The sequence below is a fragment of the Pocillopora verrucosa genome, chromosome 2 (genome assembly GCF_036669915.1).
Source record: "Pocillopora verrucosa isolate sample1 chromosome 2, ASM3666991v2, whole genome shotgun sequence".
Taxonomy (NCBI): Eukaryota; Metazoa; Cnidaria; class Anthozoa; order Scleractinia; family Pocilloporidae; genus Pocillopora; species Pocillopora verrucosa.
In genome coordinates this window covers 8,804,457-8,815,540 of record NC_089313.1, presented here as the reverse complement: position 1 = coordinate 8,815,540, position 11,084 = coordinate 8,804,457, and the positions used below count along the sequence as shown (strand labels likewise).

Here is an 11,084-nt window from a genome sequence, read left to right as displayed (position 1 = left end):
TCATGTTACTTAAAACTCAAAAATGAATTGCAAAATTGCGACGACAAACGTGGAATTTAGAATTCTAGTATCAAATAGAATTCTTGTTCTATTATTATGTGAAAATGATCACACCGTACTGTGTAACCCAAACAATATTTTCCTTATCGAAATCTGGATGCGACATAAAATACCTTCAATTCAGCTTTGGAACTTAGAACTACACATTGTGGGCATGACCAGCTGCACCAGAGGAAGAGATTACAAGCACGATAAATGTTTGATCGTGTTATCTGCTCTTGATGAAATGTCCTTCTCTCTTTCTCCTTTTACTTCACAACACGCGAATTATTTCTAAAATATGGTTGTTGCTTAGGGTTACAAGTATCGGTGCATGAGGATGTCTCATTCTCATAAATTTTTGTTTATTTAGACTCTCCATAGGCGTGCAATAATTTTTCTCATTGAAAACTTTGAATGAGCGTTTGACGTTTTTTGAAGTATCTTGAGACTTTTCTTTTATACAATAGTCGAGAGGAAAAATGGCCGTCAGAAAGAGGTGGCCGTTAGCAGGGTTTTGACTCTATTTCTAAAAACCGGTTTTAGACGTCATAACATAATAACACTGAAAACTCTGCTTGAAAACGTATAAGTTAGTCTAGGGAACAGTTCGTAATGGTACAACTGATAGTTATCTTTCCACTTTGCTTGGAGGCTGAAAGTTATTCTTTTAAGAATATTGGTGCTCTTAAATTTCCACCCTACCTGTAAAACCGTTACTGACTAAGCCGACAGGAGAATGCATAGTTTTTCTGACTATTTTCAGCTACTAACGCTCAACGCCTCTGGGGGAGAAAGTTGCCAAGCCATGGTACTTGTTCGTTTTTTGGATTTCGAGGGATAGTGGAAAGCATAAAGAAATGATATAGTGATTAACTCAGCAGCAGATAAGATCTGAATTCATGCACTTTATTTGTAATGACCATACAACATAAAACTTAGCTGACAGCTAAGTGGCAAAGGTGACATCAATTCCAAAGATGTCTGTTGAAAAATACAAGGAGCAAAATAGATTAAAGCACAGTAGGCGAACAACCATTCCGTCAATTCAGGTTTAACAAAGTTACAGAGATTCCTTGTTAACTGGAAATGTGTGGATTTTACTACGGACTTCTAATGTAAAAGGTGTTGCTTATTTTCTTCGAAAACGTTTGTTGTGAGGGACATCGTCCAATGCTTTTTATTCTTGTTTCTAAAAACATTGTTGATAACTTGCTTACCCTTGTCAGTGCCCCTTTTTCTTCATTTAGCCAAGGGCGAGGAGGTAGTAATTACCGCCTGGATAATGATGTTGGATCCATCCCACCTGTTACGAAAACGAAATAACACGACTCCCTTACATTCAATCATCAGTCATCATCATAAACAGAAATCATTGGAAAATGAAACAAAATGTATTAAATACGGAGTCTGAATCAGTGCTAGAGAGTTGTTAAAATTCCAATTTCTTGTATTTTGTAGCGTTTAATCAAAATCAGTTACCAATCGTAGAAAGTAGCGCGCCTTTAGATAATTGTTATTATTATTAGTATCATTATTTTTAATGTCATTACTGTTGTTGTTGTTCTGTTATTACTTCTTATACTAATTAAAGCTCCTTACCGGTGTTACTTTACAAAACATATATGTAGCATTTTTTCGTATTGTTTGTTGCTTTTCACTAGCATACCTGATCAGACTCCTCGGCGTCTATTTTGTCGTATCGCTCCTTAATCATATCTCCAAATTTCTTCATTCGCTCCAGGCTGTTGGAATTTTGCAAAAGCATCATTATTATCTTACTAAATAAGTGGCTGTTTTCGGTTTCAAGTCGCATCTGATTTTAGTACTTCCCAGTTTACACGTAACAACCAAACGTTTTCCCTAAAACATATCAGTAGATGTTTGGCTCGGCCGCTATGGTCTGTGAGGCAATGGGCATTATTCCTTGGTAAACACTTGCCAACCTTTATTCCGCTCTTCTTTTTTTTTTTTGTTTTTCCCAAAGCAATAATTACCAGAATTAACTGTTTTTCTTAAGACCGGTTTTGAAGCGACATCAAAATCTCTCGTGCACTATTCTGCTAGCTACCTCAGTCGAGGAATATTTTTTTTGGTATTATAGCCTACTACAAAGAAATTAAAACCAAAAGATGGTTTGCAACTAGCCTGAATCCGGCATAATTATGGTACTTTTCTGGTGCTAAACAGTGGGATTCCGCTTACCGGTTATTATTCCGATTCAAAATGGACTGGCAACGATCCTGTAAATGGGCAAGGAAAAAATTATTACTTGTTCTGTGAACTGGGAGTGAATAGTAGTGGATATTAACCGGGACGCAAAGTGGCGAGGTAAATATCCACAACTTTCACTTAAGTGTCGGTGAAAGTTGTGGATATTTACCTCGCCACTGAAGTTTATAACATACCACACAGAAACAAAAAGTTAGTTTATTTCTGTCATTACACCAAAAAATGGTCGGGAGTCAAATTATTCACACGCAATTTTGTCTCTTCAGCTGCCTCGAGATAAATAGAACTTGTCAATCACTTGCGAACTACATAATCAGTGCGAGCGAAAAACAAAATACACTTTCTTGTATAAAGTAAACCTTGATATTGATCTTGGCGGTATCTAAATCAAGGTTGAGCTCGTTAATAATCTTGACCAGAAAAGCTGGGTAATTGGGTCAAGCACCGAACCATAAATGGACGCGTTTTGATGGAGCCACAAAATTTTTGACCCAGGAGCGCAATGAAGCATGGCAGAGCGATCACAGGGATATGCAAAAAAGACTATTCAACAGTGTTTCTCGTTTGTTGGCCTTCCCGACTCGCTAAAAAATTGGCCTCTAAAAACATCACATACTTTTGGGCAGACATCACAGAAATTTTCCAGTTTGTCCATGAAATCTTGAGTATCATTTTCCAAGGCCACAATGCTGTGTTTGGTAGAAAGGAAAGTCACTTCAGGTGGATGCATACATTTTACTTTTAGACTAACTCCCCTCCCTTGAAAAAGAAGCATTACAACTTACCCACTATGTCTACGGCGTTAAAAAGTCTAAGTCTCAATCAACAGTCAGTCATAAAGGCATGAATTCGAACCAGACCTTAGCAAAGCATATCTGCAAATTGTTTTCCCTCTTAATCTTTGTAATTTGTTCTCACGATGTGCAAACTGTTCCTTGAAGATCTCACCAATTCAGAGATAAAGAATCCATCGCAAATAACATGAATGAAAACAATGTCTTACTTGGTGGTGATTGCCTGCATCTTTTCCAGTAGTATCTGTATCGTCAAAAAATTGAAAACCAAAAAAGGAAAAAAACCAACAACAATAACAACTTAACAGACATAATTAACAAGCAGAGGATAGAGAAGCTCTATAACAGTTGGGCCTGTTGCTTTATGATCTGAGCAGCCAAAGTTTATCAATAGGGTAGAAGTTGTACTAACCTTTTTGGTCAACAGATTTTCCTTTTCCTTTGCCTTTATTGCTGAGCGGGTGTTCGTCAAGTGATCCTTAAGCTCCTTAAACTTGCTTTTCAGGCTAAGATCGATGAACAATTTTGGTTAAATTATGATTATGGTGCAGTCAACGTTCTCTTAAAGCTGGAACGTCCTGCCTTATCGTCCGAGTGAGATCAATCTTGAGAGACACTGTTTTCGAAGGGAGTGACTGATCCTTCGACAACCTTAGTGAAAGTCATCATCAGAGCCAAACCCTTCACCTTATTCTCCCTTTAAGTAACCACTTTCTTTGCAAATAAACCTTTTTTATTCAGTTTTTAGTGTTTGATGGAGAAAAAACTGAACTATCTTTTAGGCGACCAAAGCTCAATTTTGTTGCAATTTAAGATAACTGTTTTCTCTAATGACGTTCTTTTAATTAGTTTCGATCCTACATTATAAAGGAAAATGATTGAAATTTGAAACTCGCAGGCCAAATTTACGCTCTCCTTTCCTTGAATCCTGGCGGAGAAAAATATTTTAGCTCAAGGGAAGAGAAAAATTAAAGCAAAAAGCCAAAACTGGCTGTATCCACCATCTATTATATACATTTTCTGGCAATTATTTCCTTTAGGAAAATAAGCGGATCTTTCAGACGATAAAAGATGAAGTTCTTTCAAACGATAATTTATGGAAGAATGAGCGGCTGCGGGCGTCATCCACCTTGGATTCGCGTGTTATCTATATAAGCTTAGATTTATTTCATATAGACTAGAAATCTGTGATATTCTTTCAGTTCACCTCTTTTGTTCATTCTCCAGTTCACTGGGAAATTTGCACCTGGTTAGGAAAAGAGAACATACAATTCTCGGTGAAATAATTAAGTGGAAATCCAGTGTGTAAATCTAATAACTTGAATTTTGAGGGACAGAAAGGAAGATTCTTACCCATTTGAAGCAAGCGCAACAAGAACAAACATAAGGGTAAGGCAAAAACAACGGAGCACAGTGCAGGACACCATCACGCTCAGTTCTTACGCCTGTTAGCTACACACTTTTTGGCCGAAAGGATCGCCCGCATTAAATAAGACAACTTGTTAAATTCGATTTGCTATGTTTAAAATCATTGGGCAACAAAGCTGAGACCAACGGATGGTTTTTAAATAAGCTTTGCAAAAGGTTATTGGGGATGAAAAAAATCGATTGCTAGATTCCACATGCACGCACACTTCCCCTTGCAATTCTTTTTGTTTAAGATATAATTAGGTGCAATTATACCTTGACGAGTATTTGTAATATCGTGAGGGAAATTAATCGAACACTGATACACATGCAGCGAATTTGAAACACAGACCTCGAATCAATCATAGATCTCTTCGATTTAGGTGTAATTCATTACGTGTGTGGCGGTGTGGAATGAATTGAAAACGTTGCAACTCTTTGTCATTGAAATGTTTCCTGGTTTCTCCAGAACTCTTTGAAAATGGTTGTTGAAATAGGTTCATGGTGACAAACTTCCTGCATACTTTAAGTATAGGGATGTCGATATCTGATGCCTAAGCTTTGTATCTTTATTGAAACTCGATGAAAAATCTTAAGTAAAAACAGTAGCGTCCGAATCTATCTATTTACAACATGTCACAATTCAGGTCTCCGAGTAAGTAGGAATAAATCCTTGCGTTCCGAATCAATTTTATCTACCAGGTTTTCAAATTGATTAAAAGTTTATTTTTGGGAACTTGGCGGTCTACATTATGTATTTATTAAAAAAAGGTCTAGAATGCGGTGCGGTGATTTCGATAACAAGACATTCCAGTTGATCATCACTGGAGTCTTCTCGGACATGGTAATTTATGTTGTTTGGTAAATAAATACATACACCGCCACCAGATCTCCCGTTCACGGCACGTTCCCTTCTAACGACGTCAAATCCCGGTAGATATATTTCTGAATCACTGATGTACTATCACGCTTGTATACACACAATATATGGATTTTTGAACCTCTCATAAATATCTTACGGTCGTCAATATGGGCGGGTAAACTTTTTATATTGAGCGATGCCATAACAAAACCGCGACCAATGCACTAAATTCTGGTTTTGATGGCTTACTCTTATTGCTGCGGGACTCCCTGGAAGGCATACACTTATTGGATTCCCACTCGACAATAATCTAATCTCCTCTTAAATACTTAATAAAGTTATTTGGTAAATAACTAAACGTTGGAAGGTCGTAGGTTCAACTCTTTGCTTTTAGTAAATTTTCTAAGCAGATTCCCCCGAAAGGTAATTGTTACTTTTGCATCTCAGGTAATGGTAGAAAGCATTAAGAAATTAGAAGCAGCAATAAGCTCCAAATTTATTTTATTTCTTATTAAGATGATCATGAAGCAAAAACGTTGCACACAGCTAAGAAGCAAAAGCGCCATCAGATCCAAAGATATCTGTTGAGAAATATATAAAGTAAGACAAATGAAAATGTCATGAGCAAACAGCCTCTCATAATTTCTATTTCAGCCTTTAGTCGATTCAAAACGAGAGTTTTAACCTCCTGTCAGGGTTTATTACGTCAAAAGAGTGTTGTTTGGTAACTAGATTTGTCTAGACGGATAAATAGTGGCTCTATGTAACTGAATTTAGGGGCCATCACTTTCTTCTAATTATAAGTATTTTCATCAACTTGTTTACCATTTGCTTTATTCATCCAAGAGCACCAAGATAGTCTTTTCCACTTGTATAATGCCTCGCGGTCAATAACGCCTGTTTCAAGGAACAAAATATCACGACTCGGTATTCAATAATTAAGTCTGAAATGATACGATTTTAAAAATGTTTGGAGTTTTTCGGGGAACGAAATTTTAATCAAAATTGTTTCCCTTGGGGCAAGTCGTTAAGGAACATTTTCCTTGCTTGAATTGGGATAAAGTACTAACTTGAATTCTTTCTCATGTTGAAAGTAAAGGTTTTTAGATTTCATTCGTGGGATGAAAGTTCGACGAAAGTCCAATAAGTGGAAATTTCATCCTAAGGATACAGTGCAATTGGTATGAAGAAAGCGTTTAGTGTTACATAAATCATTGTAGTATAATTGTGATACCACTCACCGGTTGCTATTTCGACCTGAAATAAATTGGCAACGGTCCTGTGAATGGACAAAGCAAAATAAAGTTTAACTTGATCGTAAGGGTATCTAAGTGCTTGTCAACCTTCTTGGTAAATTAATGAAATGACTGCACTTCGATGGAGTAACCAAGTTTTTGCTCGAAGAGCGCATTGAGTCACAACCCAAGCAAGGAAACACGACCTCGGGAATATGCCAACAGAATTTACAGATTTTGTCATAAGGCAATTAATAATTATTGTGTATAGTTCGTTAGACGTTCTGATTCGTCAAAAAAAATAAGCCTCCCAAAACAACGGATTCCACGTAGGTTGTAATCAAATTATGAAATTGAAATACTGCGTAATCTTTTCTCGCTTAACCTGAATCTCGTGGTTGAAAGAGCCTATGCGACTAAAACATTTAGATTGGGCGTTAACTGTACTACAAACAGTTTTCTTTTAAACTGAAAAAGGGTCATCATACCGTTGGGCAGCTATCACAGAAATTATCCAGTTTATCCATAAACAGTAGGATATCATTTTCCAAGGCTGTAATTCTGTGTTTGAGGAAAAATGGATGTATACATGAGTTCCCAGGCGGTTTTGTACCCACAGTCGTCTCGTACCGACGATCGTTTCGTACCCAGTCATTTGGTTCCCCTCTCGGTCGTTTCTCATCCAGCTAGGTAAGTCGTTTCGTACCCAGACCAACAAAATATTTTTTCCATGCTAAGTATGTTTAAAGCAAGGTCGTTTTATTGTCGTAAATTAAAATATTACAGGGTTAAATAAAATTTGTTAACGTGGTAATATTGGATGGCCACAGTTTTCCTTGACTGATAACTTTGGATTGGTGGTTTGTAGTGTTCAAATGAACGAATGATGAAGTAAAAATGTAGGCCTTTTGTTAGTAGACTCCTTTCGAAAATGGATCGAAATTGTTATCATTTTATCTGCTCATACTAATTTTGTTTGTTTCTCTTTGTTAGAATAAGAGAATGTATTACTGTTGAGAACTAAGGGTAAAAAACACACTTACACGAGCTTTTACTGTTAAGAAAGTCACAATTATAGACATAGCCTGCAGAGCAGGCGTAATTTTGGCGAGCGAGTGCTCAGTATTTTCTTAACGAAAATTATGGCCGCCATCTTAGATTTTAATGGCAGCGGAAGGCTGGGGAGAGAAAGAAATTTGTCCTAAGGGGGCGGTCGACGGTTAAAATTAAGGCAAGTGTGTCATTTGGACATTTTGTTCTTTCGGGGAAATCGAAAGATGGCAAACTCTGTAAATGATGAAGTTGTTAGTTTCAATTCCGCCTTAGGGAAAGCACTTAAGAATCCTTCAGGATTTAATTTGCCTCGCGCATTAAGATCGGAACAAAAAGAAGCAACTTCTACACTGCTTTTGGAGGAGATCTATTGGGCGTGTTACCAACTGGCTTTTAGGAAAGCCTCATATTTCAATTGTTGGTTGTTATGAAAGAAATAATGACGGGAAAGCTGCGAGCGTAGTTGTCGTTTGTCCGCCTTAACGTACTGGTAATGATTAAATGGAATGAACATCTTCGATCAGATTAACGGTAACTACGCTCACGGATTGTCATTTGGATGATATAGAGTGTGGAAAATATCCACTCGTATTTGTGTCAGCAGAAAACGTTTTGGTGAAACCATTTTTAGATGAAAAAACAAAAAAAAAAACAGCCACACCGTTTCACCAGAGTATGCCGGTTTGTATCAAACCAAATTATGGCGGGTAACCTTCGAGTGCAGTCGTTTGTTGTTTCCAAGTTTCGCTTACGATAAAATAGAAGGAAAACTGTCAAATAGATTAACGGCAGCTACACTCAAGGATTTTCGTTTAGAAAATGTAGTGTGCAGCAAATATCAGCTCATATTTGTGTCTGCGGAGGAGGTTTTGTCGAAGCCATTTCCTTCATGGCTGAAAAAAAAACTGCCTTACCGTTTCACTCATCGGCTCTATATGCGTTTGTTTCTGTCGGGGGATTTCAACTGTTCACGTGAGTTATCATGAATAAACCGGAAAGGATAAGAATCGATCAGCGGTTTGGGTACAAATCCACCAGTACGAACCGACTTAAACTGGGAGAGAATCGACTGAGTTTGGGTACAAAACGACCGCGGATACCGGTAGATACATATATTTTGTTACAGAGTTAAGTCCCCTTCCTCGAGAAAAGAGGAGTTACCATTTATCCATTAGCGTGGAGCATATTTTCTATGAAAAGGTTTAATGTATTTTTTTAAGGCACAAATTTAAATCACGCCTTTTTTTTTTTTTTTAAGGCATATAGTTGTATCTACAAATATCTAACCTTTTCATCTCCTTAACTTGCCCTTTGTGCCGTCATATTATTATTATATTATTAAAAGTAATGTCTTACTCTTTGAGAATTGTCTGCATCTTTTCCAGAAGTACCTGTGCCAAATGAATAAAAAGAAAAAGAAACGCAATGCACATAGTGATAGGGAATGGAGAAAGTCTATCATAGCTAGTCCTGTAGCTTCGAATCATGATCAGAAAAAGGATAGAGATCTGAGTAACATGGGAGTAATTAAACTTACTTCTTTCGTCAACTGGTTTTTCTCTTCCTTTGCCCTTATTGCCGAACGGGTGTCCTCCAAGTCACCCTTTAGCTCCATAAACTTGTCTTTTAGGCTAAGATCGAGTAATAGTTTTGGTTAAGATATGTGGCATTCAGATCTCTCTTAATGTTCAATCGTGTAGTCTGATATTCCGAATGAGAGTGGTCTCTTGAAGGCCTCAATGTAATGACTTTCCTAAATGTAATAAAGTCCTAAATGTAATAACATTTGGTCCTTTGACATTTGGTTTTTCTGCGTTGTTACGGACCTCGACTTCGTCTCGGTCCATAAAAACGCAACAAAAGAACTCTTGACCTCACGCTTGGTCAATAACACATATGAATATATTTCATGCAGACCTATGCAAATCTGGCAAGGGAAGACAGCACAAAAATGCATTTGCGAGCCCGGAATTTTTATATTTTCTTATTGGTCGGTGGACTTCCTTTTCCTTGTAATTTGGTTCATAAAGTGTTCGGCACTAATCATACAAGTATGTCGTCAAAATCTATTGCACTAAAGAGTCTTAGCCAATGATATCAAGAGAGGTATTGGTCAGCGTTCTCATTGTTTTGACGTCTGTTAATTTGATGCCAAAAGCACATCAGTAAGGGTTTGTAGCCAATGCTTCTCGACCTGCGTCTCTAGCAAACAAAAAGACGGTAATTGATATCAGCGAGCTCGCAATATGCCATGAATATTGATCAGAGGATTCTTTGATGCAACAGCTGTCACTTAAACATCTCAATGTGAATGTCCGCTATAGCAACAATGCTCTAGCTTCAGCGACTGCATTTAAGGTTTAGTACATTAAGAACCAAATGTTTTTACATTTAGGAAATTTATTGCATTTAGGTCAGTTATTTCATCTAGGCCTTCAACATGGTCCTGACGAGGACTGTCTTCTATGGTAGTGATTTACGTATTGACAACCTTGCTCAGTCAAATATTGATAGACTGAGGATTAAATTGGACCCTCCCTCTTGCGTACAAAACATATATTCATTGTACTTCTAGAGACATTTCTTACCGCTTTTGTATTTCAGAAGGATATGTAGATCTCACTGATTAAAAAAAGAAAAAGTTCTTTTAATGAGTAATCTCTGAAAGAACAGGCGGCTGCAGCGCATCACCTAACTGGGATTCGCGTCTCATCTTCGTTAGCTTAGAATTCCAAATTTTGACCCAATAAATCTCTAATCTTTCAGTTTACCTTTTGTGCTCATTCTCCAGTTCACCGGGAAACTTGCAACTACACGGAAAAAAAAACATGCATTTGCTGATGACATATTCAAGTAGAAATCTTGTCATTAAATCTTATAAATTGAATTTCGAAGGACAGTAAAGACGATTCTCACCCATTTGAAGCAAGCAAAACCCCAATAAACATTAGGGTAAGGAAAAAAAGAGGGAAGACGGAATACTTTACCATCACTGTCAGTTTTTACGCTTGTAATGATCGATATAGATGGGAGGATCACGGGCGTTACAAAGACAACGTGTTATCATCGATGTTTCAATTAGAAATTAATATTAAATCTTGCAAAAGGCAAGGACCAACGCGATATTTTTGCTCTTCCTTGCGAGAGGTTATCATGTTGAAAGAAATTGATTAGTTACTGTATGCAGATATGCTTCCCCATTCAGTTGTATTTTTCACGATATAATCAGAATCAATTTTGTTCTGATGAGCATTTGTCCCTATCGGTTATTACCCATGTTAGAACTCAAGAAGTGAATTTTCTTTTTTGCTTCTACGAGGCTCTTTAAAACTGATTGTAAAACTTCATAGGTAAATGAAAATGAAAATATGATGAAAAAAGATGCCACTTGCAACGAAATAATTACCTTCGAGGTCCTCACCATACTGCACTATACATCTCAGACAAACACTAATCAGCTGC

At 37.2% G+C, this 11,084-nt stretch overlaps 2 protein-coding genes across 4 annotated transcripts; both read right to left on the bottom strand.

Moving 5' to 3' along the window:
* Nucleotides 1-927: 927 nt before the first annotated feature.
* LOC131785076 (uncharacterized) lies at nt 928-4,539 on the bottom strand. Of its 2 annotated transcripts, none has more exons than XM_066162639.1 (9): nt 4,419-4,539; nt 4,273-4,311; nt 3,478-3,571; nt 3,275-3,309; nt 2,888-2,960; nt 2,245-2,282; nt 1,709-1,784; nt 1,260-1,345; nt 928-1,023 (listed from the first exon to the last, which is right to left on the bottom strand). In XM_066162639.1, exons 1-8 carry the CDS (start codon nt 4,490-4,492, stop codon nt 1,286-1,288), a joined length of 489 nt encoding a protein of 162 aa, XP_066018736.1. In that variant the 5' UTR covers nt 4,493-4,539; the 3' UTR covers nt 928-1,023; nt 1,260-1,285. The 2 variants fall into 2 exon arrangements, with proteins under 2 accessions (XP_066018736.1, XP_066018737.1); XM_066162640.1 differs by having other exon boundaries at nt 3,478-3,562.
* Nucleotides 4,540-5,862: 1,323 nt separating this feature from the next.
* LOC136279110 (uncharacterized) lies at nt 5,863-10,673 on the bottom strand. Of its 2 annotated transcripts, XM_066162565.1 has the most exons (9): nt 10,539-10,673; nt 10,394-10,432; nt 10,211-10,244; nt 9,160-9,253; nt 8,979-9,013; nt 7,058-7,130; nt 6,576-6,613; nt 6,160-6,231; nt 5,863-5,915 (listed from the first exon to the last, which is right to left on the bottom strand). In XM_066162565.1, the coding sequence occupies exons 1-8, from the start codon at nt 10,540-10,542 to the stop codon at nt 6,222-6,224; spliced, it is 327 nt and encodes a 108-aa protein (XP_066018662.1). In that variant the 5' UTR covers nt 10,543-10,673; the 3' UTR covers nt 5,863-5,915; nt 6,160-6,221. The 2 variants fall into 2 exon arrangements, with proteins under 2 accessions (XP_066018662.1, XP_066018661.1); XM_066162564.1 differs by lacking the exon at nt 10,211-10,244 and having other exon boundaries at nt 10,539-10,636.
* Between the last annotated feature and the right edge of the window lie 411 nt (nt 10,674-11,084).

What these genes read in the sequence shown, in the direction of transcription:
- LOC131785076 (XM_066162639.1), bottom strand. Translation starts at nt 4,492, where the DNA reads ATGGTGTCCTGCACTGTGCTCCGTTGTTTTTGCCTTACCCTTATGTTT. An exon ending in ATGCAGGCAATCACCACCAA is followed by an intron (nt 2,961 to 3,274) that starts GTAAGACATTGT and finishes TACCAAACACAG; the next exon opens with CATTGTGGCCTTGGAAAATG. An exon ending in TTGAATCGGAATAATAACCG is followed by an intron (nt 1,785 to 2,244) that starts GTAAGCGGAATC and finishes AAATTCCAACAG; the next exon opens with CCTGGAGCGAATGAAGAAAT.
- LOC136279110 (XM_066162564.1), bottom strand. Translation starts at nt 10,612, where the DNA reads ATGGTAAAGTATTCCGTCTTCCCTCTTTTTTTCCTTACCCTAATGTTT. An exon ending in GTTTTGCTTGCTTCAAATGG is followed by an intron (nt 10,433 to 10,538) that starts GTGAGAATCGTC and finishes TTTTCCGTGTAG; the next exon opens with TTGCAAGTTTCCCGGTGAAC. An exon ending in AAAACCAGTTGACGAAAGAA is followed by an intron (nt 9,014 to 9,159) that starts GTAAGTTTAATT and finishes CATTTGGCACAG; the next exon opens with GTACTTCTGGAAAAGATGCA.